Here is a 27,378-nt window from a genome sequence, read left to right as displayed (position 1 = left end):
GAGAAGGAAAAGGAGTCTGGTAGATTTTATTGTGCTCACTCAATCCTAAAAGCCACAGGAAATGAGGTTTGGAATTTTGCATAACGGGTTAAGTGATCACTATCCACTGTTTTTGCATATTGACACTGGTAAGCCTACTGTGAATATTGCCCCTGTAAGAGATGCCAGATTACCGGTAAGTGGGCAACAATGAATTCTTCTCTTGTCCACAGGGGATTATTGAACGAGGTGGGGGATCCAAGTTTCAGATTGTTTAAGTGATGCTCTTTCCCCTAGCGAGGTTATAAGTGCTTTTTTGATAGTCTGTAAATCGCTTGCTGGGCTCTTGACCTCAGAAGAGAATGCAGCCGAACCCAAAGGCCAGCGGCGGTTCGACAACAGCTCTTCAAGGGCTCATAGAAACCTAGTGGGTGCATTGAAGCAGGTCCCATGCGACAGGGGGTTGGTGGTGCATCTTAGACATGAATACAAACAGGCTATAACACAGAGAAAAAAGGATATTGTGAGAGATGACGGAGATAAACTTAATAGAGCAATTATGAGTGGCGATGCACTGTTATTCTGGAAAACAGTATATGATCCACTTTTTTAAACTATGCACATAATACGCCTATGGGTGTTAATATCTCTTCTCAAGATTGGGTTGAGCACTTCTTGACCATTTATTGTAGTAGCAAGGAAGTGGACAGTACCTTATCAAGTGATATCTTCAAGGGCATCCCTGAAAAACTGTCTCTAGATCACCTAGCCTATGGAGAGGTGATTTCTGCCCTGAGTCGGTCAAGGAAAAACAAGGCCCCTGGTCCAGAGGAAGTTCCTGTTGATATTTCTTTAGATAGTCAAGAACTTTGGGCCCCATTAATGGCCAACATTTTGAGATCTGTGGCTAAAGTAGGTCCTTTGAAATTGTGGTGCAGTGCGAATATAATACCCATTTTTAAAAAGGGTAATAGATCAGATCCCCGCTGATACCACCCGATCTCACTGATCAACTCTATATGCAAACTTATAGGCAGAACCCTCTTGGAGAGACTCGAGGCGTTGGTGGCGGATAATGGTTGTTTTTCAGGTGTCCAATATAGGTTCAGACAAGGACTAGGCACTGTAGAACAATGCCTCAAGCTTCATCTTTTGATTTCAAAGTATACCATGAGCAGTAGAGGGAGCATCCATCTGGGCTTTATGGATCTTTCAGCGGCTTTTGACTGGGTGGACAGAGGGAAGCTTTGGTCCATCATGCTTGTTTTGGGTTTTGATTAGGCCTTGGTTTATTTTTGAGCTCAGATGCACAATGGGGTAATGGCAAGGGTAAGATATGGGAAAAATGGTGAGCTTACTGATGCGTTTGACATCAAATGTGGTGTTAGGCAAGGCTGCATTTTGGCACCCTTCTTATTTTGTCTTTATATAAATGATTTAGAAAAGCATCTTCATGCAGTGGAGGCAGATCCTCCAAAAGTTGGTCCCAGGAAACTACTTACTCTATTGTATGCTGATGTCTGTGTTTTAATTCTATCTATTAATATCTAGAGTGGGTGTACGCCTACAAAAACTGTTAAATGGGTTCTTTTTGTTTATGAATGGTCTAGGCTTAAAAACAAATACTTCCAAATCCCACATTAGGGTTATTGGGCCTTCCTCTAATATGCCTAAATCCCGGTTTTTAAATGAGGAAAAAATATTAAATGTAAGAACCTTCACATACCTTGACATTCTGTTTGATTTTAATAGTTCTTGGACCCATCTGATTAGCTGTAGAAGGCTTAAAGTTGAGCAAGCTACTACAACTTTTTTTTAGATTTGCTCAGAGATTGGGCGTAAAACCACTTGGTGTAATGTTGAATATTTATTGTGAAACATGTCTATTATTGGCTATATTTGGTGCAGGAGTTTGGTGTTATTGTCAAACTATCAACTTGCAAGTGGCTGAAAATAATTTTCTAAGAACGCTTCTTTCAGTTCCAAATAGCTTCCCTATCACAGTATGCCACTTTGAACTGGGGTTGGTTCCGCTAGAAGACCACATTAAATTAGGCCCCTGTTGTTATGCAGAGCAATCTGGGTTAAACAGAAAACTCTGCTCAACGAATCTATAATTAATCATGCCAAGTCATCTGGCTTGGCCTGTAAATATAAATGGTTAAGCTACGTGAAGGAGCAGCCTTCCCTATTAGGTAGAGAGGATTGCTATCATAATCCTCTGTTACTGATCAACATCTCCAAAAAACAACTTTGGGATGACTTCTTTGCCTTGAGAGAATGGTCTATCAACTGAAATAGGGAAACAGAGAGTGGGGAGCTATCTTCCCCCGTAACTACACATACTATGGAGCCACATCTTCTGTTTCCATAATCTCATACCCAGCGCTTTTATCTAATTAGGTTTAGATTTGGAATTGCACACTTTGTGGTAGAATATCCCAGCCATTCTTTTCATGATTCCTGTTTAGAGCCTTGTCCATGTGACTCAATGACTCCTCAGTGTCTGTTACATTTATGTTCTTCTGTAAACTTTATGTCATCCCAAGGAAACTATTCTTATTGCCCTTGCTGAAGTTAGGAAATATCCAGCAGTGCAGGCCAGCCCTATTTTACCTGCAGTTTTTACAAACAGAGTACAGCTGTTTGATGGTGTACAAGTATATTTCTGCAGCATTCCACCTTAGGTGAGCAGTGGGGAAATAGGGTGGTTCTGGGATTACGGTTTTGTATTTTTATCCCGATACAGTATGTGTCTATGCCAATATTTGTTTACATGATGACGATAAAAAATGACTTGAGGCAGTTTTATTAGTACATGTCTCTAAAGAATCAAAATTTGTACTGTGTCGCCTGGTCTATCTGCCCTTGTAAACCCTGCCAACTGCATTCATTTATTGTACTATCCTAAGCATGGACCATCCACAGACAAACGCTTGTTTTCTCCATTTTGTCCCTGCTACTCATTTTTATTGATTATAATTGTGCTGTTTGTATTAGCTTCTTATATCGCAATTCTGTTTCTGATGGTTTTATATTCTTCTTAATATATTTATGTGTGTCTTATTTTAACGTACATATGATATTGCATTATGTAGTGTGTGCTTTTCAAATTTTTATATAAAAAATCGAATAAAGCTTATCTTGATGATCTAACTAAGGTACCTCAGAGGCAACTGTTAATTGTGTACAATCTATTTCAGCTGCACTCTTCAAGGTCCTGTATAAATTCTGTTGCCTCCATTTAAACCTCATATTGACATTCAACATTTCTTCTATTCCAATAGGAAAGCTAAAAATAAATAAGCATTGACAAAGCCAATAGGTCTGGCTTTTTCACCAAAAGCACTTACTGTGTCATTTGTTAGGGAGAGGGTGTGGTGTATCGGCCTGAGCTGCCAACATCGGAGCTGGAGAACCAGGTTTGAGCCTCGGCAAAGGCTCAACATCCTGTGATTCTGGGCAAATCACTTGATATCCTAGTGCCTACACTTCAGTGCCTTGAGACCCTTATGGGTGATCTGCCTCACTTTACAAATCCTGGATTTTATTGATTATTTATTTGTATATGTCCATATTACTCTTTCACTTACACATACAAAACAGCTTGAATAATGCAGCTCTTTTATACACATACAGACACAATCCCGTGGCCATTGTGGTAGAGGTAGAACTGGTGATGATGGTAGTAGTGATGATATTATGTTATGTTATGTTGATTTGTGTAATGCACTAATCACTCAAGAGGGTATCCAGGCATTTGGGAAAGGTGTGTTGGTGTGTGGTCCAAAGGAGTTTATGTAAAGAGCCAGGACTTCAGCTTCTTTCGGAACTCAGTAAATGAGAAGGAGGAGGCCGTGATATGTTGAGGGAGGCCATTCAATGTCATGGGAGCAATGTAGGAGAATGAGCGACCTCCAGTCTTGTATGGTGGGTTGGTGAAAGTGTATGCAGCTGTTCAGGTATACTGGTCCTGTGTTGTGCAGGGCTTTGTATGTTTGTTAGAAGTTTGAATTGGCTGAGCTTGTAAATGGGGAGCCTGGGAAGGTTCCTGAGGTGTGGTGTGTTGTGGGTGCAGCGTGGGAGGTCAAGTATGTGTTTTGCAGCTGCATTCTGCATTGTCTGGAGTCTGTGTTGTAGTTGTTTGGAGATTCCAGTGTTGAGAGTGTTACTGTAAATCAGCCTAGTGGTGATGAGTGATTGTGTGCTGGTATGTCTGGTGTTCCGAGGCAACCATCTGAGGATCTTTTGCAGCATGCGCAGGATGCAAAAGCAAGAAGTGCACACTGTGTTGACTTGAGCCATCATGTTGAGCTTGTCATCTAGGAGGATCCCTAGATTTTTGTGTGTTCTGTGGGTGTTGGTCCTAACTCCGACGGCCACCAGGTGGAATCCCATGAGGAGGTCTTGTTGCTGAAGCCAAGAGCTTCGATCTTGTCAGAGTTGAACTTCTGAAGGTTGGTTCTGATCCAGTCTGTTACCATTGTCATGCAGTCAGAGTTGTTTCTGCTGTTATTTGTCTTGTCCATCAGGGACAGAATGAGTTGGGTGTCATTGGCGTAGTAGTTGATGGTGATGTCTTGTGATCGAATTATGTTAATGAGCAGTGTCAAGTAAATATTGACAAGAGTGGTGCTGAGGGACAATCCATGTGGGTCATCGCATATCAGTTTCTTGATCTCTGGTGTGAAGTACAGCAGCATGACCCTTTAGGTTGTTCCTTTGAGGAAGGAACAGATCCATTTGAGAGTGGAACCTCACATGCCAATCCCGTACAGTCTTCTGATAAGGGTATTGTGGGAGACAGCATCTAAGGCCACAGAGAGATCGAGCAGAATGAGGGATGCTCTTTCTCTTCGGTCCAGGATGTTTCGAATGTCGTTGGTGGCCGCAATGACTGTTTTTTTCGGTGCTGTGGCTCTTTCTGAATCCTGATTGTGTGTTGCCTAGAAAATGGTGAAGTTAGAGGTGGTTAGCAGTGGGGATGATAGTGCTAACAGTGGTCATACCAAAAGTTGTGGAAGAAGTAGGGGTGATGGTGGTAGTACTGTTGGTGGTGATAGTAGTGGATAGTGGTGGTAGATTGCAGTGGTAATTGTAGAAAGAGTAGTTGTGATAGTGCCTGTTGAGGTAGCAGTGGTGGCAATGTTGGCATTAGTGGAAAAGGTGATGGTGACAGTGGTGATGATAGTGGTAGTGATTGCGGTAGCTGTGATGTGGTGGTAGTGATGGCGAGGATAAAACTAATAGTAGTAATGGCGTTGATGGAGATGTTAGTGGTGTTATATTACTATGCATATAATAGTTATGTTGGAGATTGTGGTCATGATAGTGGTAGTACTGATGTGTGTGTTGATAGAGGCAATAGTGGTGGAGGTACTGTAGTGCAGGATAGAGGGTTGCTACATAAGCAGAAAACCAGAAAGGCAGTAGGAGGTGCTGCATAACTGGAATGAAGAGTAATTAGAGACGCATTTTAGTACATGCAGGGATTGGAACAAAGTGTTTTGCATGCTGATTCCTAATAAAATAGCTGGAATTAGGTGCTTTGAGAAATGTATGCAGGGTTCTCACTCTAACAGTATCAGAAGGATGCAGCTGCAAGATAGGTCAGCTCTGGTTTTACTTCCATCCAAATCTCAGGAACCTGCCTCAGAAGTTCCATTTCCATTTCATTATGTGGAGAGTGTCAAAATAAGGGCAACATCATCTCAGCTTTTATAGCAGATGCATGCAGTGCCCAACATAGATATCAACAACTGCAATAACTACAAGTAGGATCTTTTGTCACAGAGAAAATTAATAAAAAAATATAGATGTAGCGTTTCAGGTGGTGAAAAGCACCAATAGTGTTACCGTTCAGAAATCAATTTGATCTTGATTAAAATGTAACTTAATACTACTATCTACAAATATCATGTCTGAAAATAAATGGTCCTGGGCGTGCTTGAAATAAAATCTTGCCAATAACAGCTGAGTGCCATATCCACTTAGGTCACAGACCCAGTGGGATAAGGGGTGCTGTTAATATACAGTTGTAGTTCATTGAACAGTCTAATATTTGCCATGTATGAACATTTAAAATAAATCAGGAGACAGCTGTGTACAAAGATTGTTGTGATGTTTACTGCTGCGTCTGTGCCCTTAGTTCAGCCTCTCATCACAATGAATAAAAGTATCACTATTTCACCAATCTGTTTTAAAAAATGTGTTGATCACTGCCATCAAAAAAGTATCTTGGCTAGGCTCCAACTCCAAAGTTTCAAGTTAAAAGGTAACCATGCTAACCCCTTACGGCACAATTCCCCTTAAGATTTATCTTTGTTACTGTGCAGTTAATAGTAAAGACTTACTTTAACTGCTGGTTATGACCATTTAAAATAATTCAGGAGAAGGGGGTTTTGGGGGGGAGCGCCATACTTGGCAGTCTCCCCCCCAAAAGGTTTGCGAGAGGTGGAACAGCCCATGCACGCCGTTTTGGGCCCCGTTTGGGCTGGTTTTGGGCTTTGTGGGCTGGTAGCCGGGGCTACCTTATAAATGGGGGTAGACATTTTGAGGGGCCACCATTTTGTTGGTGGCTGTTTGCCAGTGCGGCAGGCTTTTTCCTTGCCAGTGTGGCAAGCGTTTTTTGGCAGGTTATAGTAGGGTTTCCAGAAGTTTGGGTGGCAGGTCATAGCAAGAATTGTCGGTTAAGGCACGGATAGGAGTTTGGTCGGAGGAGGAGAATAGGTATTTGAACTAGATAGTAAAACTAGAGCTAGGGCAGCGACGCAAAATCGGGCGCTTACCTGGGGAGCACGATGGATCCACGTGTCCGCCAAGCGATGCAGCTCCTAAAAGAAGCGGGCCGCCTGGACTTGTTGGTGGAAGTCGGGGCTCGCCACGAGCGTCCAGCGCATCAAGCGGCGAGCGGAGTGGCAGCCGCTGTAGCAGCATGCTCTCCCCCACGTGGTAGTGGGGGCCGGCGGGCCACGCAGGTAAGGGGTCTTGGCTTTGGGAAGGGGCAGGCAGGGAAGGCAAGCGCGCCTGCCCGGCGCGTTGTGTCGGCGAGAGTGCAGCGGCCGGGCCCCTTGGGGGCGAGGCCGCCAGCAAGTGTGACGAAGGGCAGAGCCGGGGGCGTCATCGGGAGTGATCCGCCCGCGGTTTTCAGGGCTGGGGGAATGGCGTCAAGGGAGCCGCGCCCATTGGGGGCGCGGCAAGCACAAGGTGGCCTGCCTAAGAGGGCGGGCGAAGCAAAAAAGGCAGGGCTGGGGGCGTTATTAAACAGGAATACCCCGAGGATGCCAGGGGGAGCGAGTCCCGTTTATGGTGCACGGTCGGAACAAGTGGGGGCGGAGGTAAGCCGCCAGATGGGCAGACAGGGCGGGTGGGAAGCAGGGGGCTCAGTGCAAGGGGGGAGGAAGATGGAAAAGGGAATAGAATTGGGTGGGATGGGTGTGGGTGGTGGGGGATTGCAAGGGGGGCAGGGTGGGGAAAAGGAAGGAGTCAGGTGGGGGCAGAAGCAAGATAGTGGGTGGGGTTTTCAGTGGGAATGGAGCGATGAAGAAGGACAGGAGGTGGAGGAGGAGGAAGGACAGGAGGTGGAGGAGGATGGCATTACCCTTAAGGTGCGGCCTCCCCTACGGACTTATGGGGGGGTCAGGAGTGGGGAAAAAGGGCAGGTGCTGTCGAGATCAAGCAGTTCGGACAGTGTTGAGCTTCAGAGGGGAGGGGTCAGAAGGGGCAAACAAAGGGGGGCGGGGTTAGATGACGGGTTCCTGCTCACCGACACATTGGACATTTTGCAGGGGGAGAAGAGCGGTAGTGAGAAGGGGGACCCAGGTGAGCCTTGGGCGGGCTCTGAGCCCTGGGAAGAAGAGAAGGCGGGGCCCAGTGCGGCTGGCTGGATCGACTCTCAACGTGGTGGTTCTGCGGTACGGGCCAAGGCACTAGTACAGAGAAGCCAGCCTGGATTGGGTGTTGCGCCCACCAGGAAATTGGTGAGTACGGGGGAGTGGCCTGGCCCTTCGGCGCACCGGGAAGGGGATCAGGCGGCCTCGCGGCGACCGTATTGTGCGGCGGCGCAAGTAGAGGACTTCGTAAAGAAGGCACGGTTGGGGACGAGGGTGGAGTGTAGTGACATAGAGGACATTGGGGGGAACGTACAATTGGATTATGATGATGATAGCGTGGAAGAAGGAGAGATTTTGAGGAGGATGCCTGGTGGGCGACGGGGGGGGGAGTCTAATAATGTTTGTGAGATGTTACAGGTATCGAGTCAAGGGCGAGGAAGGAACCCAGACAGAAAGCTACGGAGCGCCCCCCCTTGCTTCAGACAGGTAATGCGCAAAAAGTGTTGAAATCAATAGGGGTGGCGGCTGGGATGGACGACGCGTTTGGGGGCACGGGGGAGCGGCTGCGCAAAGATGTCTATGTGACAGATGTGGGAGTCGCCACGGAGGATGTGAAGGAGCAAGTAGGTAAAGAACGGGACGAGGAGACAGGTAAAAAAGGGGTGGAGCACGGGGTGGGAAAAGTAGGGGGAAAGTGTAAAAGGTTGCCATATATGGGGACGGCGAAGCCTCTGGGTGCCCATCTAATGCAGGCGACGAAAGAAAAAATATGGAAAGGGGAGTACGTGGAAATTTTAAAGTTGTTGCACAGGGAGGTTCGGGCGAAAGAAGGCTCGAAGGAGGAGGAATTTGAACTGTCAAAGAGGCCCAGAATCCCAGTGACGATCGAGAATTGGACGGCGGCGTTTCTTATATTTGCGAGCGTTTATTGCGAGTGATTCCCGGAGCATTCTGTGGCGCTGCTAAAATATATGGATGTGATTTGCAAGGCTTATTTGAACTACGGTGGTTATGCGTGGGCTCAGTATGATGAGGAGTTTCGGGCGCGTATGGCCGCGGATGAAGAGGCCCAATGGGGCGAAATAGATGCAGACTTGTGGCAGCATATGATGGGGCCTGCGAAATTCGGAAAGACGATTTTTACGGCCAGTGGTTTACCAATTACTTATCGGCCCTTTCGGGATCGCCCCACCCAGGGTGGGGCCAATCCTAACAGCAACACTGGAGACAAAGGGGTGTCCGGGGCTGCAGGTCCGGGAGGGAAGGAGTCCGGTGCCTGCTGGGACTTTAACAAAGGGTTATGCACGAGGGAGTACTCTAAGTTCAGGCATGAGTGCTCCAAGTGCGGGGGAAAACATCCCCTTACCAATTGTTACCGGGGAGCCGGCGTCGGGCAGCAGTCAGCAACAGGGGGGGTGGTGCCAATGCAAATCAGGGTCAATCCAAACAGAAAGGACCAGTGTTGGGAAAAAGCTATTACGCCAATTAAGTTGGACAAGTTGGCGTTCTGGGTGGGTCTTTATGGTAATGAGATTCAAGGGCAATTGCTGTTGTGCGGTTTTTCGGACGGTTTTGAACTGGGATATAACGGTCCGAGACAGCGTCGGTGGGCAGAGAATTTACGGAGAGGCAAGGAGGAGCTGGTGCGGCTCAAACTTGGCAAGGAAGTGGCGGAGGGGAGAATGGCAGGCCCTTTTTTGGATTGGCCTCCTAAAAACTTGATTGTGTCCCCTATTGGGGTAGTGCCCAAAAAGGAGCCGGGCCAGTATAGGTTGATACACCATTTGTCATGGCCGGAAGGGACATCTGTGAATGATTTTATTCCGGAGGAACTTTCTAAGGTGTCGTATGCCTCAGTAGACGTGGCAGTGGCATTGGTGGAGGAATTGGGTCCGGGCACCCTCATGGCAAAAACGGATATAAAATCCGCCTTTCGGCTTCTACTGGTGCACCCGCGGGATTTTGAGTTATTGGGCATCCAATTTCAAGGCAACTGGTATGTTGATAAGGCTCTGCCCATGGGTTGTTCGAGTTCATGTTCATTGTTTGAATGCTTCAGCACTTTCCTGCAGTGGGTTTTTGTAATGGCCACGGGCCGTAGAGCGGTGACGCATTATTTGGACGATTTTTTCTTTGCAGGGCCAAAGGAGTCAGAGTCCTGCAAGGTGGCATTGCAGAATTTTCAGTGCATCATGGGGGACCTGGGAGTGCCCCTGGCCCCCGAAAAGACGGTGGGGCCCTGTACGGCCTTATCTTTCTTAGGAATTGAGCTAGATACTGTGGCTATGGTGGCACGTCTGCCTGAGGAAAAAAAGAGGACCATGTTGGAAAAGATGAGACACGTGGTGATGAAACAGAAGGCGACAGTGAGGGAAATTCAAGTGTTGTTGGGCCATTTAAATTTTGCGTGCCGAGTGGTACGGGCGGGTAGGACATTTTGCAGGAGACTTGGTATGGCTTTGTCGGGGGGCACCATGCCGCACCATCATGTACGGCTTAGCGCGGGGTCAAAAGAGGATTTGCGAATGTGGTGTGTTTTCTTGGAGTCATTCAACGGAATTCCCATTCAGGCATGGCCGCTGTGCGAGTGGGATGTGCAGATTTTTTCGGACGCGTGGGGGCGTCGGGTTTTGGTATCTACTGGCAGGGGAAGTATTGTGCAGAACAGTGGCCGGAAGCATGGCGTTCGGGTGGGAGGAGCATTGCTTTTCTGGAGTTGTTTCTATTGGTGGTTGCAGTGTGTGTGTGGGGGCACTATTTACAGCACAAAAGAGTGCTTTTCAGGGTAGATAACATGGCAGTGGTACAAGTGATCAGTCGGCAATCTGCTAGAGATCCGCAGGTCCTACAGCTTCTTCGTGTTTTTGTTTTTGAATGTTTGCGGCGTGACATTTATTTCAGGGCGAGACACGTGCCAGGGGTGAACATAGACATTGCGGATGCGTTATCTCGTTCGCAGTGGGAGAGATTCCGTGGGTTGGTCGTGGACGAACAGGTGAGCAGGACGGTGATGCCGGTGGCGCTCTGGAGCATAGGCAGCAGAGGATTCTGCGATTCGTGGTGAATTCCTTGGCCCCGTCGACGCAACGCACATATGTACAGGCTTGGCGGGCTTTTTTGGAGTCGGCGGCTCGTCGTCGTCGACATGAGCAGGAGCGGGTTCATGACGTGGTTAACTTCATCATGGACATGGTGGATTTAGGACTGTCCAGAGTGTCCATGGCAGGGAAGTTGGCCGCTGTGGCTTTTATGGGTAAGCTGTTGTGGGGTTATGCTCCGTCGGTGGGGTAATTGGGGCAGCGCATTTTGGAAGGTTGGGCCAGGGAACAGGGGACTCAAACACAGAAGCGACAGCCGATTACGTTAGAGTTATTAGAGAAGCTTTTGCGGGCTGTGGATGCAGTTTGTAAGGGTGCAGCGGAATGCGCGTTGTTCAGGACATTGATGTCTTGGTTGTTTTTTGTAGCGTTCAGGGTGTCGGAGCTATTGGGTTCTGCAGACTGGGGCGGGATTCAATGGCAGTATGTTTGTATCTCAGCTAAAGGGGTGGCAATATCATTGGTACGGTCGAAGACTGATCAGCAAGGAAAAGGGCGGCAAGTATTTTTACGGGCTTATCCCAAGGGGACTTTATGCCCGGTGCGCTTAGCTCAAGGATTGCAACGAAATTTGACAGTCAAGGAGGGCTTGGTTTTCCGTCATGTGAGTGGCGAGGCGGTGTCAGCTTATCAGTTAATGTCAGTTTTGAGGGCCTGCTTGCGGTACCTAGGTTTAAACGCTGCGCAATATGGCACACATTCATTTAGGATTGGCATGGCGACAGAAGCAGGTCGGCGCGGGTGGCGGGTGGCGGAAGGCTGCAGTTTTTTTAGAGCTGGGGAGATGGAAGTCAAATGCATATAGGAGGTATGTGCGATAAGGAGTAGGGGAGAGGGTTAGTAACATGTTTTCTTCTTGATGCAGGTTCGGTTCCGGGGCCAGCTGTGCAGTTCTTGTCAATTTGGCTCGTGGGACACTCATTTGTCAAGTGGGCGGCGAAGCAGGCGCAGTCAACTACGCTGGGGACCAACTTGGGTTTAGACAGGGTGCGGCATAGGGTACGGTGGGAAGGCAAAGGGGGAATGTGTTGGCATGAATTAGTGGGGGGTGCTGAATTCTCTCTCGCAAGGGGGTTTTGGGGGGGAGCGCCATACTTGGCAGTCTTCCCCCCGGAAGGTTTGCCAGAGGTGGAACAGCCCATTCGCGCCGTTTTGGGCGCCGTTTGGGCTGGTTTTGGGCTTTGTGGGCTGGTAGCCGGGGCTACCTTATAAATGGGGGTAGACATTTTGAGGGGCCACCATTTTGTTGGTGGCTGTTTGCAAGTGCGGCAGGCTTTTTCCTCGTCCTCCCTCCCAGATTAAGGTATGGATTAGGGGGGCGGAGGGTAGTTTTTGTTATTGAAAGTTTAATTTTAAGGTTGCTTCGTTTGAAAAGGGTGCACGGGCATGGGGTTTTGATGTATTGTCGCTTGGAACAGGTGCAGGCGGAGACCGAGAACGGGCACATGACAGAGGAGAACGGGCGGGGTGAAAATAGGACAAGACAAACGCAGATTGGAAGAGGATGGACAGTAACAGGGCTACGAAGATAAGATGGACATTTAGGGGCTGGTGACTTGCACGCTCAAGACGATAGCACCTGACTATTAAGGTACTAGACAGATAAAACAGGAGCGGGAAGTAAGGAGGACTGGACTAATGAGCTGCAAGTATAAAGAGGGGGAAGGGAGGGGGGAGGGAGGTTTGGGGGGGGGGACGGTTGATAGGAGAATTTATGTATAGTGAGGATTTAGTTTTGTAAGGCAGAAGGCCAAGGGATAAAACACTGTGAGTGCACCTGTTTCCAATAAAGCGGCCTTTTACACACAAAATGGAGTGAGGGGTGCTGAATTCTCTCTCACAAAGAAACATAATCTACAAGCAAGGTGTGTTGTGATGTCTACTGACTTGCCTACACAGGCACTGAAGGCTTTCATCGTAAATAAAAGGTTCCATACAATTAACGATCTCTTTTTGAAAATGTAATCTGAAAATAAATATCGCAAATGAAGATCGACATGGTGGTCATAGTATCCCAAATATAAGTAATTTAAAAAATGACTATTACTAACATGACACAGACTCACAATGTGTCACGGGTATAAGAAGCTATTACAGAAAGAGTATGCGAAGCATTTCAAGTGCGAAAAGAACCCCATACGGTATGTCAGAACTTGTCCTGGTGGAATTATATTTTCCTTTTAGTATCTGTAACATCGTGCTTGAAAAAAAGAAGTGGTTGAGATGAACAAAAAACCCTCGTTAACAATTACCAATGCTAACAGCTCACGCCACAGGAGATACTATACAAACTGCTTTGTTAGTATTTAGTTGGGTAAAAGTAATTTCATTATCTGCTTTGTATGATTTTTTTGTAGTGACAGCGGTGTACAGATTCATTACGAATGTGTGATGTTTTTTCGTCGAGGCACGTATCCAGCCTTTCGTACCTGCAAATCAAATGATCCCTAATTTTATTTTAAGGACTCTATCTTTTAAAATGTTACCTTGAAATAAATATTTTAAGCAACGATAGGAAGGGAGGTCAGTGGCACCAAAAAAACAAATAAGAAAAAAACTACACTGATTGGACTACCAGCGCTAGCACCAGACTAACCTTTATTTGGATGTGCACATGTGTAGAAACAAAATGGCGTCACTGACATTAAGGAAAGCTAGTGACAGAAGGGACCAACGCACTGCCCCATGCTGTGTATTGTGGTGGGAGGAAACAACATGTGAATGACAATTGAACAGACCAATAAATGAAGAACAAAGGCCCAAAGCCTTTATGTATGTCTACATGTATGCATTTTTCAAGATGTTTTTTTCAAACAAAAGTTCCTGGCTAATTCCAAACACAACAAGTGGAGATACCAAGACCTAAGAAGAGCCATGGGAATGCAAAGTAAATAATAAATGGCACAATTATTCCTATGTTGCTGCACTGGGGCCTTTTGAAATTTGTATTAACTTTCCAGATTGAAGCATGAGAAAATATTGAATATCAGGAATAAAGGCAGAAAAATGAAAATGAAAAATAATGAACCTCACTTGAATAATATCAATAAATAACATTAGTAAAATTCAAAACACATTAATTGAAGGGGTAAAAGAGTTAGACATGCATTGTGTTAGCACATATCATTCAAATTGAGTGTCAAATCATGCTCACTGTGCCCTATCATGAATTACCTAACACAGCAGTTCTTAACCTGTGGTCTGGCAACCCCTGTGTGTCCGTGACTGCTTAGAAAATTTATTAATATTAACTGATTCATTACATTATATAACTCAAGAAGCAAAATGTAAAATTGAAAATGTTAAAACGTTCTGTAAATGTGAAGAATTTGAAATTAGAGGCTAAAAAATATGTTGATATCTTGAGATTGATTTGTAAGAGCAGTGCAATTGCATCAAACAGACTATAATATGGATGACAAGTGACACCGGTAATTTTGAAAAGCTCCATCCTTCCCATTAAATTTAACATTTTGCTATTTTTTTTTATAAATAAATTTTTATTGTTTTCAAAATGAAAATCACCAAACATTTGGTACAGACAGCACGCAGGTTTCAACTCCAAGTATCCTTGACCTTTGACCATATGGTATTTCAGGAGGCATGTGCATTTCCTTAGCTAAATTCAGCAATGAGGCAATTGTCACCCACTCTGACCTATGACAACAACCCCAATTATCCACCCCATATCTTCTCGTGTTTCCGGGGACATCCCCTCGACTCATACACTCACTTCTCCTGGTTTGCGCACCAGTCCATTCCTCTTCTCCATTTTTGTAAGGATGGACTGGAGGGCAAGCTCCAGGCGGCGGCAATGTCTCTCTTGTCGAGCAAGCAGGGCCGTGCCAACAAGAGCACGGCTCGCTCGGGATCTCACCACATCCTCCATCACCCCTAGTAAAACTAATCTAGCAGAGAGCTGTAGCTCCGGCTCCAGTATCATATTTAATTCGTTTAACACCTTACCCCAGTATATCTGCATTATTGGACAGGACCATACCATATGGAAATAATCTGCAGAGTCCCCCGCACATCGTGGACATTGGCCATTGGGACGCAACCCGGCCCGGCAGAGCCTGACAGGTGTTAGATATGCTCTATGTAGAAAATAGAATACCACTGTGCGAATTCTCGCCGACACAGCCAGAGTCCTGGGAGCCCTCAGTGCCTCCAACCATTCCAAGTCGTCAAGGGTCTCCACCCACGCCTCCCATTTTGCTCTAGTCGAGGCCAGGCCGTCCGGTGTATTATTGATTAGCATTTAATAGACCTGTGAAATCCCTTTCCCACCTAAATTCCCCATGAGTAATTTGGCTTCGAGTGGGCTGAATTCCAGTAGAGGGCGTGCCCTCGGGAGGTGCATTCCCAGGGCATGTCTAAGCTGGAGGTATCTAAAGAATTGTGTTCGGGATAACTGAAAGTCTGTCTGCAGTTCCTGAAATGTCTTTAGCGACTCTCCTCTCCATACATCTCCTACCAATGAAATCCCCAGCAAGTCCCACTCCGCAAACCCCTCTAGAGCCGCAGTTGCGCTCATCCATTCCCCCCTCCATAGTGGCATCTGGAGAGTAACAACAGCATTCCAATGGGTGTGTCGCCGCGCAGCCCACCATGCCAAGAAAACCTCCCTGGTAATCGCTTCCATGCTTTGGGGGAGGGGTGTACCATACAACATATCAAGGATACGCGGGAAGCCCAGGATTTCCAATTCTACCTGATATGCTGGATCCGACCATCCTCCAGTAAACCAATCATGAATCACCAGCAACTGGGTCGCCAGGTAGTATAGATATGGGTCAGAGGCACCTAGGCCCCCTTCATATATTCCTCTTCGGCAGTACTGCGCTGCCACTCGATGTCTGAACCCCTTCCAGAGGAACAGCGCCACGGCTACCTCCAAAGCTCGGAACCATGAACGTAGGATCGGGAGGGGAAAGTTCTGGAGAACATACAGAAACCTAGGCAAGACCATCATCTTGAATAGGGCAACACAGGCCATTATATTCAACTGCAGTGCCTGCCATCTCTGCAAGTCCGTCCTGACACGTGCCAGAAGCGGATCTAGATTCTTCGCTCAAGTTAGCTCCGGTAGGAGAGTCACCCAAATACCGAGATATTTAAAGCTAATTCTAAGGAGGGGTTTCGTATCTTGCCAGTCGAAACTATCACGGGTGTTCACGAAGGGGACCAGCACTGACTTTGTAGGATTCATTTTTAAACCTGACGCCAGTTCATAGCATCTTAAAAGATGAAGGCTGCATTGACCCGACTCACTTGGAGTGCCCTTGTACAGCAGAACATCGTCAGCGTATAGGGTTAGTCTGTCCTCGCGGGCGCACCCCTACCTCCAGCCACAGTATATTGGATCCATCCTGAACATCTGAGCCAGTGGTTCAACAACTAGGGTAAAGAGAAGGGGGGACAGTTGGCAGCCCTGCCTCGTATCCCGTCGGGCTTTAAAGATCGACGACAGGGTCCCGTTGACCCGCACCCTTACAGCGCCCGGACCAGGCGACAAAACCTCGGTCCGATTCCCACCCGCTGGAGCACCAAAAAGAGAAATCCCCAGTCCACTGAATCAAAAGCCTTCTCAAAGTCAATGAATAAAAGAGCTAGATCTCGGGGCAGTCGGTGAAGCTCAGCAAGGGCCAAGTGTAGCCAGCGGATACAATGGCGAGTACTCCGAGTTGCCATAAACCTGCATTGATCGGGATGAATTAATTGCGGCAAGACTCTTTTGAGGCTCGTTGCAAGGATAGTAGTGTAGATTTTTCACCTCACAGTTAATCAGAGATATCGGCCTATAGTCTGCACAGTGTAGCGATAAGGGTTGGGTTTTGGGGAGCACCACAATAGTGGCGGCGTCCAGTCCCCTCGGAAAGGACCCCCGCCGCTCCGCCTCCATGAAGAGGGCCACCAAGCGGGGTACCAAATAATCCTTATACGTCTTATAGTATTCTGATGGGAAACCGTCAGGACCAGGAGTTTTCCCTGTTCTCAATTCAGAGATGGCTTCTCTGACCCCTTTTACACTGAGAGGTTCATCCAGGATTTGCACCTCATTCAGGGGCAACCGCGGCAAAGAAACGTCTTCTAGTTGCCGGTGGGTATGGGTCAAGTCTACTGAGGCCAAGGCCCTATATAGCACTCCATAATAGCGAGTGAAGGCCTCCGCTATTTCTTGGTGCCCCGCAATTCGACCTGCCTCCCCATCCCAAATTTTGGGAATAATACTAGAGGACCGATGATGGGAAATCAACCAGTATAGCAACTTTCCAGTCTTATCCCCCCAACCATAGATTCTCGCGTTGCTCGCTCGCCATAAAGCCTTCACTGCCTCTAGAGATAAATCTGGAATTTCCTCATGTCTTAATGAAAGCTGTTGCAACACCACTTCATTGGGCTCTAGCTTTCGAGACGTGATGCCCGCAATACCAGTAGCTCAATACGTTGGGTTCTTGAGCGTTCTAGCTCTCGTATCAAACCTCTGGCCGAACCCCGCAGCCCACAGGGTACCAGGAGAGGACACAGAATCATCGTTAAGGGCAAAGTATTCACTCTGCGCCTGTCGCAGCTGCCCCACAAATGATTCGTCCTGCAGATACCAAGCATTCAGTCTCCGCATAGGCCGGTTTAGCGATCGGTCATGGCCAATCACAAAGCGAAGGGGTGTATGGTCGGAGATACCCCGTGCTAAAACCTCTATATGGGAGAGGGCACCACAGTCAGTGCTGGGCAGCAATATCAAGTCAATTCAGGACTTTGAGCCGTGGGCTGCCGAGGTATGAGTAAATTGCCTCTGTCTCAGGTGTCACATCCGCCACGTGTCACAGAGCCCCGCAGCCGAGAGCCAGTCCATGAGACTCGCCGCCATAGCGCACCTGTGGGCCGATACAGGACCGACCACATCCAAAGTGGGATCTGGAGCTGCATTGAAATATCCCACCAGCATAGTGAGCCCCGGGGGCAGGTCCACGAGAAACTGGGTTAGGTCCTTGAAAGTCCCGCGCACCAGCACCGGAGGGGTGTACACACTGACCACATTGACCGTTACCCCCTCGACCCTCCCAGTAATGGCCACAAAACGGCCATGACTGTCATTCCAAACTTGGACCACTGTCAAAGGAAAGGAGCGGCGTCATAGAATCGCAACTCCCCGCGATCTCCACATGAACCCTGCGTGGTACACTCTATCAAAACCCCTCCGTGCCAGGAAGGGGCAATGCTCCCGCGAGATGTGTGTTTCCAGCATCAGGAGCAAATCGGGTCGATATCTATGTATGAAGGTAAATACTGCATAGCGTTTGATTTTATCTAAAAGACCATTAACATTCCACGACATAGCCTGTATCGGACTCATCTAAATAGTTGTTGGAAGATGTCACAGCACTACCCCTGGGTGTAGCCGTTTTTGGGTCTGAGGTTCCCCCTATTCTGCCCCTTATGAACTCCCCATCCCCCCCAACTCCCACCCCTCCCCATACTTCCCCACAGAAGCATCTGTCGCCCCTATACATTAGCATCTCACCCTCTAACCTAGTGAGGTAAAACAATATCTGAGTCAGCAGGGGTGGACCCCTCCATCTCGTCAGATCTCTTAAAGAAATGCAATTTGTAGTAGTTAGTTATTTATAATACTAGTTCTTCATCATGGTAAGTAGCACCCTCTCTGGAGTTGTTTCTTCGTTCAGAAGATTACAATGCCTGGCTGCAGGATAGGTCAAAGCTCTCTGGTGAGTCAGATCTGGCCCGCAGTGAACTTTGCAGCTTCAGGTCTCTCTCAGTTCCCCCAGCCCTTTCACTGGCTGCTGACCTTTCGGATTGACAGATGGGGCCTCCGGGGGGAGTTCGAACGAGAACTGCGGTGTTCCCTGCGTTTTCTCGAGCGTGTGCGATGCCGCTTGGCAGCCAGTCGTTTCTGTTGGATGCTAGGCTGTTCTCTTGCCTGCGTCTGTCTGAGGCGCTCACCCAGCGATCCAAGCGGCATCTCTTCAGTCAGCCACGTCCACGCCGCAGTTGGTTGCTGAAAAAAAAGAGTTTTATTTCCGTGAACCACACGTAAATTCGAAGGGAATAAAAGACAATACTGTATGTCTATTTCCCTCAGTTTTTGTTTGATTTCAAGAAATGAACGCCGTTGTTGTTGCACATTCCTTGTGTAGTCGGGAAAGAGGAGGACCTTAACCCCATTGCAAAAGAGGTCTCCTTTGGAGCGTGCCTCCTGTAGCACCGCATTATTGGCCTTAAAATTAAAGACACGGAGTATCACCAGTCTTGGAGGGGAGCCCGGCGGGGGCTTTAACTGTAGAGCCCCCTGAGCTCGTTCGATGGCGAACCACGGGGTAAGACGGTCCGATGGCATCCAGGAGCTAATCCATTCTTCTAGGAACGTGACAAGGGATGTCACTGCTGTGATCTTCGGAAGACCCACTACCCTAAGATTGTTCCGCCTAGACCTGTTCTCAGCATCCTCGGCCCTCCAGTATTGCTCTGACGTACGAGACGTGAGTGCAGAGACCTGTGCCTTGGGAACGTTCATGTCGTCTTCCATTACAGAGATCCTCGTTTCCACCTCTGTGATTCGGGCTGTGGCGTTGCGGAGGTCCTGCCGGACCAGGGCCACATCTACTCTGACTTCTCCTATGTTGGACTCCACTGCTGCCTGGGATGCATGAATAGCATGGAGGATTGTTGCTAAGTCTCCGGCCGCCGCCGGTTGGTCCTCCTTGTCACCCGGGGTGCGATCCTCCTTTCGGGGTCCGCTTGTACCTGTGGTGAATTGATCTATGCGTGTTTGCACTGTCGTTTGCCGCGCTGATTTGTCTTTGCACATAGTTCGTTTACCGGTTCCTCTCCGGTGAGTGTATCACGATATCCAGGTAGAGATCTATTGGAAAGGGCCAGTCCGGGTACTCTGTGTGGCTCTGGGCCACCGACGCCACCGGTGATGGCCAAGTGCATACTCCTTCCTTCGGTGGGCCACTGGCGGAGCCTCAGGGAACGGGGCTCGCCATTGCCCAATTATGGCCCAACGTGATCTCAGTTGCCAGTCTTTCACAGCTATCGTCAGTGGACCCCGGGAGGTGACCAAGCTAAGTCTTCCTCTGGGGCGGTGCAGCCCCCTCCGACCTCCCGCTCCCCAAGCCGCAGCCCCTCATGGGAAGGGGGGAAAGGAGACGGCAGGGGAAGTCCCGCGATGCGCTGTAGTCTCTGTCTCTGTTGGCCTCAATGTGTCTTCACCATTATTGCCCAGAGCGAGGGGGGGAAAGGGGTGAGAGACGAGAGGGGGGCTTCCCCTCCAGATGCCAGCACAGCCCCCCCTCGATGTCCCGGGCCCTTCCCTGCTCCTCCACCCCCCATACCATAACTCTGTCTCCGTCTTCAGCGCCGGGCCGACGCAATCCGGTCCTGTGCCGGTCCCCGCAGCCGGAGGACGCGCCAGCCACCCAGGCACAGTCCTTCACCACCTCGTCTCCGTCACCCAGCAGCCACAGCAGGGGAACTGCAACCGCTCACCCTGACTCTCAGCACGACTCGTGCCGCCGGTCACCTGCGCCGGCCACCATCTTGGGCGCGAGCCTCCCTGGCTCTCTGCCACCTCACAGCCGGCCGTGGAGCCGGTCGATATCTTCAGTGCGCTGGGAGGGGAATGACAAAGCCCCCCATGCGAGAGGATGCCGCTGATGAAGGCGGATTATGGGCATATTTGAAGGCAGGTGACGGAGGGGTCCAGAGCACTACAAAAGTGCGTCCGCCATCCTGACCCCTTGGCCACGCCCCCCTTGATTTTTTTATATTTGTTTGAATTAAACTAAGTATTTCATCATTTGTGTATGATTATGCCTATAAATTTGTGTGTTGTGAGGTTCAAATAATCAAAATTGCTTAGGTCAGGGTCCGCAGCTCTCAGTAATGATCCATTGGTGGTTCCTGGACTCCACTGATTCAGTGGGGGGGGGTCCCTAGATTCCAGTAATGATTAAGTGGGGTACACAGACGTAAAAGATGTAAGAACCACTGACCTTAGCCATTCCTATAAATCACATAATTAAAGAAAAGGAACTGAGTATGCAAACAAAATCCTCTCAAGTATCCTCTTTTATTTTTCCTTACATGCATATCTTCGTCCATTTTATAGTGATGCAGCTTCCTGCATTTAGACTTATGGTATATGGGTACCTGAACATCTTTCCATCTTAATGCTAGAGCTAAAATAGCTGTTACAATTAAAGCTGCAGTGATACATGGGTCTGGCTAGGAGGATCCTACAAGAAAACCAGAAGGGATCAAAGAAAAAGCACTAGGGGAAACAAGTATTGGGATGGAGTCTGTTACATCTTAACTTTAAGTCAATCCTCTTTCAAAGATGTATGTGTAAGGAAGCAAAATCACCAGATGCCTTTAAAGGAGGTACATAAAACCCATACTGCTAATAGCATAGGCATAAAGTATTGAGAGTTATTTCATAATGGCACTTTATTATGAGGTGACATCTTTTTAAGATTTTGATTGAGCACTCCTTGAGGTACAACTCTATCAAAACCCAAAACCTGAGTTTCTATAGCAAATCTGAGCTTCCAATGTTCCTCATTCACATTTTTATCTTAAACATTTCAATAAATCTGTTTTACATATGGGTTATCTTCATCTGACAGATAATCAACGTTTTCCGAAAAACTGGCCCTTATCTCCTGTGTCTCTTGCAAAGATTTCTCCCATGAAAGTGTTCAGTCAATAGGATATCCTTGGGTCAATGTCACTAAGATCACACTTTTAGAGGGAGCCAGGGGAAGACTTGTGTTGATCATTTAAAACAGATGTCCAATTAAAGAGGTGTAAGCTTTAGCTAAAAGTAATGTAAGAATCTACCCTTAGCTGGTGAGCAGTTAAGTGATATTTCATTTGGCTTCTCCAGTTTTCTCTGCATGTCTCACAGACGACTGTGGGAAGGGATGAATTAGTTGGGGAACATGACTTTCAATGTGAAAGCCAATGAAGCATTTAGGACAGCATAATAAAAGAAACATTTGTAAACAGTACATTTGAACTCTTTATGCTTTTCTTTTATCAGACGACATTTGTGGAGTTTCTTCATTCCCTCCCAGGTTTCCTTCGCATCAGTTAGTTGAAGGAGAGGAAGCAGAGCCCTACTCTTGGCCTTGGCAAGTCAGCCTACAGATAGCAGACAGTCACATCTGTGGAGGAACAATTATAAAAAAGGACTGGATTGTCACTGCTGCTCACTGCTTTAACTACAGGTAGGATTGGATTGTAAGCATCAAGATGGATATGCACTGTCATAAATAATTTCATTTTTAGAGATGCAAAACTGGGGTGCTTGTTACCTTTCATGTACACTGGAATTCCTATCACTTCTCACTTTTCACCTTTGTGGCAGATGGTTTATGCTTTTTGTTGCACCACACAGTGCATTGCATGTATGACAGAACTTCGAACTCATTCACTTATACTCCATCATGTACTTGGGGTTTTTGAAGGGCAAGTGCAATTATTGTATGGGCTCAAAAGTGTGGTGGCAGGGAATCTGGGGTCTGGGCCTAGGAGCACAGTTTTGAGAGAAACCAATCTCATTCCAAGCCAGTGTTCTCTCACCTTACCTTTACGGAGCACATACTCAGGATCAGGGAGGAAAGGCTACAAAATGTAGACCACCTTTTGATTTGGTCCACAGTTTCTATCCTCTTACAGGTGGGTGCAGTTTTCATAATAGGAGCATGAGCCCAGTTGAGTGATACATATCTGTTTTCTGAGAGGCACACAATGTATTGCCAAATAGGCTCCACGTCAGTGGTAAAGTCTTTATGCACAGGGAATTCTCTTAAGATGTTTTATGTGTGAAACAGTGTAATGTTTTTCCTTTGTATAACAGCATTACTTATATTGTTCTGTGTAATGGATATATGTAGGAATTGGGTTACTGCTTGAGGAGGGTAAAACCCTTCTCAAACAGCAACCAGAACTTCTGTTAGGGTGAAGTCACAAGCAAACCCCGAATTAACCTGTGAGTAATCCTCTAGTAACTTGGCACAAGCAGTCAGGCTTCAGTTAGAGGCAATGTGTAAAGTATTTATGTAGCAAGTCAAACAGATATAAAGTGAACACACAACACAAGAAAAATACTCACTAATTATAAACATAGTGTAAAATGTAATAAATCATTTGTGACCAAAACAACAGAAATCCAATCAGTTAAATCAGGTATATGCAATTTCAAAGATTTAAGTGAAAATAGTGTTTCAAAGCACAAAGCACCAATTGTGGTTATCCTGTCGCGCACGACTAGGACAAAGTTAGAAGTTCAGGCCGACCATGATGGAGTGCAGGCCTGATACATGAACCAAGTTAACCCCACTGAACAAAGTACCTTAAATCCTGGTTTACGGAATGTAGCGAGATCCTGAGTCGAAGATGCATCACACAGCGGTGGTTCAGAGGAAGCTGCGGTGCTGCGATGCAGACTCCCGTGTCGTCATCAAAGATGCCACTGATGACGGACTTGCAATGCAAAAGCCTGTGTCGAGGATGCATCACGCGGCTGCGGTTCCATGGAGACTGCGGGCTATGTAGCAAGATCCAGCACTAAGGATGCGTCACACTGCATTGGTTCTGCCTACAAAGCTGGCAGAGCACCTTTTAGCCCACTTCCCAGGGTACGTCTCTTTGGTGGCACCACTTAGTGGGTAGGACTCACAGCAGACAGAGTCTAGGTGTGGTGTTCAAGGTGGTTGGAGCCTTTTCTGTCCCTGAGGCTCTTATCAGGATGCCAGCAAACTAGACCTTAGAGTCACTCTTGTGGTCCTAGGTTCAAGATACAGGTCCAGTCCTCCTCAGCCAGGCACCAAGGCATCAGGGCAACAGGACAACAGGACAACAGAGTAGCAGCCCTTCTTGCAGAGAAGCAGAGCTATCCTTCTGAGCCTTCCATAGGTCCAGAGATATACTGAACAGTTAGGTCTCAGGACATTATTTATACCTGGTGCCCATTTTGAAGTACAGGAAGGTTCTGGAGGTTTCCACCCCCAGAGAGGCTTGGAATTTCTGCTTTCCTGCCCCAGCTTGCATTGGGTCACAAAAGAATACTGTCAAATCCTTTGTGAGTGTGCTCAGGCAGAGCCTTTGTGATGTGCAAGTTTGAGAGGTGACTTCTCCCCCCCCCATCATGTCAGAGGTGACCTATCCCGCCAACACCCATTCCCCTCTGTTTCATTGTCTGGGAGCAATACACAAAGGCTAACTGCCAGCTACACTTAGTCATGTGACCTAGGATACAGGCTGCAGGCACTAAATGGTTTGGACAAGAAAATGGCAAATTTCTAAGAAAGACTTTTTCAGAACTGTGACTTAAAATCTGACTTTACCATTAAAGAGGGTTCAAAGTACAATTCTTTTGACACCAAACTCTTCTTTCCTAGTTCATCCCAATTAAAGATTGGAACTCATTAAATAATTTAATAAGGTAATCCAGTCTTATCCTATAGGAGAGGTAGTCTTGCAATAGTGAAAAAAAGGTTTTAAGAGTTTGACATGAAAAAGTTAAAAGTACATGTCCAACTTTTTCAGTACACCGCACCCTGCCCTGAGGGCTATTTAGAACCTACCCTGTGGGTGGCCTATATGTATTAAAAAAGAAGTATTAGGTCTGGCAAAAGGGTTTATTTTGTCTGGTCAAATTAGCAGTTTAAAACTTCACACAAAGGCTACAGTGGCAGGCCTGAGACATGTTTAAAAAGGCTACTTAAGTGAGTCGCACATATAGTGACTAGTTACTAGAGCCTTAAAAGTACATTGAATGTGCCAACTGGATGTAAGCTAATGTTGCCATGTTTAAGGGAGAGAGCTCAAGCATGTTGTACTGATTAGTGTGGCAAAAGAAGCAACATCATTGTTGCTAAAGAATGCATAAGGTAGGACCCAGCTGATCATATGATCCAAGGTGACCATTCTGCTCGGATTATTTATTCCGATTTCAGCTGATATTATAGGTAAGAATGCTTTGAAATTCTTTCCAAAGTAACTGGTAAGCAAATGTATTGATATTATCTTTAACCATTTCCTACTACCTTGTGTTGTTCATAAAAGATTGTCCACAAATAAACTGAGCGGCATAAAAGAATGGACACGGTTTCTACTTTCATATATCTTGCATCAAAGGGATGGCCAACATTCAGTTTGTTCATCTGATTCAATATGCCACCAAAACAATTTCAATTGATTTTATTCTCACACATGAAACCAAGCAAACTGAGTGACAGAAATCCAGCATTTCTTTCTATTATGTTCTCACCAAATATGCCAAGGGGAGGGCTAGAGCAGCAGTTGTTAACCTGTGGTCCGGGGATACCCTTGGTCTCTGCAAAGTCTACACAGGAGGTCTGCCACTGTTTATAAAATGAAATAACATTAACAGATTAATAAAGTACGTATAAAAAAGAAGCGACATATAAAATTGAAAACACTATAAATATTCAGCAAATGTGAATGAATTTGAAGTTGGAGGCTAAACATTTAGTTAGTATCTTCAGATTGATTTGGGGGAACAGTGAAAGTGCATCAAACAGACTATACTTTGAACTATGGGTGGCCCCACTCGAATTCAGAAAAGCACCAACTTTCCAATTAAAGTTAACATTTTGATTGGTTTATATTTATCAATTGAATAAAATATTTAATCATGTGTTTATTTCTTTATGAAAGCTTGTTTCCGTATTTTTTGTATTGTTTTCTAGTTCATCTAAAATGCTTAGGCCGGAGTCCCCGGCTCTCAGCAAGGACTCTGTGGGGGACCCTGTAATCCAGTAATGATTCGGTATAGCTCCCTAGGTTCTAGTAATGATTAAGTGGGACTCCACATAAGTAAAACTGTTAAGATCCACTGGACTAGAAGATAAAGCTTCAGGTAAATTAGACTGTATATTATCAAGATTATATCAAGTATACATCAAGGAGGGTAGCAGCAAAATTGAAATTGTACCAAAAGCACATTCAGAGGCATATTTATACTACGTCTGAAGCCGAATGTGCATCAAAACATTTGACGCACATTCGACACAAACAGTGCACCATATTTAAACTTTGACGCCCGCGGACGTCAAAATCCCGCCATGTGCGTCATCTTCTGGATGCAGGAAACCGTCTTGCGTTAATGATGTGCAAGGTAGGCATTCCCGTCTAAAAAATGACACAAACACCCGTGCACCTTATTTATGCTACCGCGCAAAAATCCCGCACGGCCGGAAGGTGGAGTCGTAAAATGACGCACAGCCCGATTTGCGTAAAAAATGTATGCCTGGGTCAGGGCAGGCGTTAAAATGGGGCAAACACACCTGTATTTAATGAAAACACACAGGAGCAACAGCAGAGCTCCAAAAGGAAAACATGGAGGTGCTTTACATCCAGCGTGCATGGAGACGCAGAGCACAGGACCAGCAACAGCAGCTTCCACAACACCAGCAGGGACCCCAAAGGCAACGCAGAAGGCAGGAGAGGATATTCCGCACCAGGACAACCCTTCATGGCCTCAGGGAACATGACATCATCCAGAGGTACAGGTTGAACTGGCAATCCTTTCAGCAGCTGCTGCTCAACATTGAGCCACAGTTGGCACCCAGCTTGCAGACACCCCGCACCATCCCACCAGAAACCAAGCTGCTAGCTGTACTACACATGTTGGCAAGTGGCTCCTTTCAAACTACTGGCGCCCTGGTTGCTGGGATCTCACAGCCATCATTCTCCGCCTTCCTGCCCAAGGTACTGGATGTCATCATCACACTCACACCCCGCCACATCTGCTTCCCCAACACACAGCAGAAGCAGCAGGAGACAAAACAGGGGTTTTACCTCATTAATGGATTTCCACACGTCCTTGGTGCCATTGACGGCACACATGTACGCCTTGTGCCACCTGCTGCAACTGAACAACTATACCGCAACAGGAAGCACACACACTCCATCAATGTGCAGGCCATTGTGGATCACCAGGGATTGATCACCAACATCGTGGCAAAGTATCCTGGGAGTGTACATGATTCATTCATTTTCCGTCACTGTACCATCAATCAACACTTCCAGGATGGACGATATGGAAATGGACTACTTGTTGGTAAGTACAGAAGCCTACTTATATGCACACTGCACAGCAACCCTCTAGGACAAACAAGACATACTTCACGACAGCGACATGTGAACAGGAACACACTGAGGTTGTGTCACCGCTAGCCATGTTTGATATCCTCACCCAATTGGAGACACACCTAGGGACAAAGTACAGTTCCAAAAAAAAAATGATGCCACTCCACAGACACAAGGGGGAAATGCAAAACAACACAATGACAAACACATGGTGCCAACTGGCATTATATCTGCGAAGATAAAACTCCAATAACACATCAATAACACCCAAACAAACACCCTTCCAGCCAATACGTACTGTGTAAGGGGTGTGGAATGTA

The 27,378-nt window shown here is 46.9% G+C and overlaps 1 protein-coding gene across 2 annotated transcripts in view; it reads left to right on the top strand.

Moving 5' to 3' along the window:
* OVCH2 (ovochymase 2) overlaps nucleotides 1-27,378 on the top strand; it is a 919,743-nt gene that overhangs the window by 754,309 nt on the left and 138,056 nt on the right. For both annotated transcript variants that reach the window (XM_069223557.1, XM_069223556.1), the window contains exon 16: nucleotides 21,981-22,167. In XM_069223557.1, coding sequence (XP_069079658.1) covers nucleotides 21,981-22,167 — 187 coding nt within the window. The remainder of the gene's footprint in view (nucleotides 1-21,980; nucleotides 22,168-27,378) is intronic.

The sequence above is a fragment of the Pleurodeles waltl genome, chromosome 3_1 (assembly GCF_031143425.1).
Source record: "Pleurodeles waltl isolate 20211129_DDA chromosome 3_1, aPleWal1.hap1.20221129, whole genome shotgun sequence".
NCBI lineage: Eukaryota > Metazoa > Chordata > Amphibia > Caudata > Salamandridae > Pleurodeles > Pleurodeles waltl.
The sequence above is the reverse complement of the archived record's forward strand: the minus strand, read 5'-3'. Positions and strand labels throughout refer to the sequence as shown.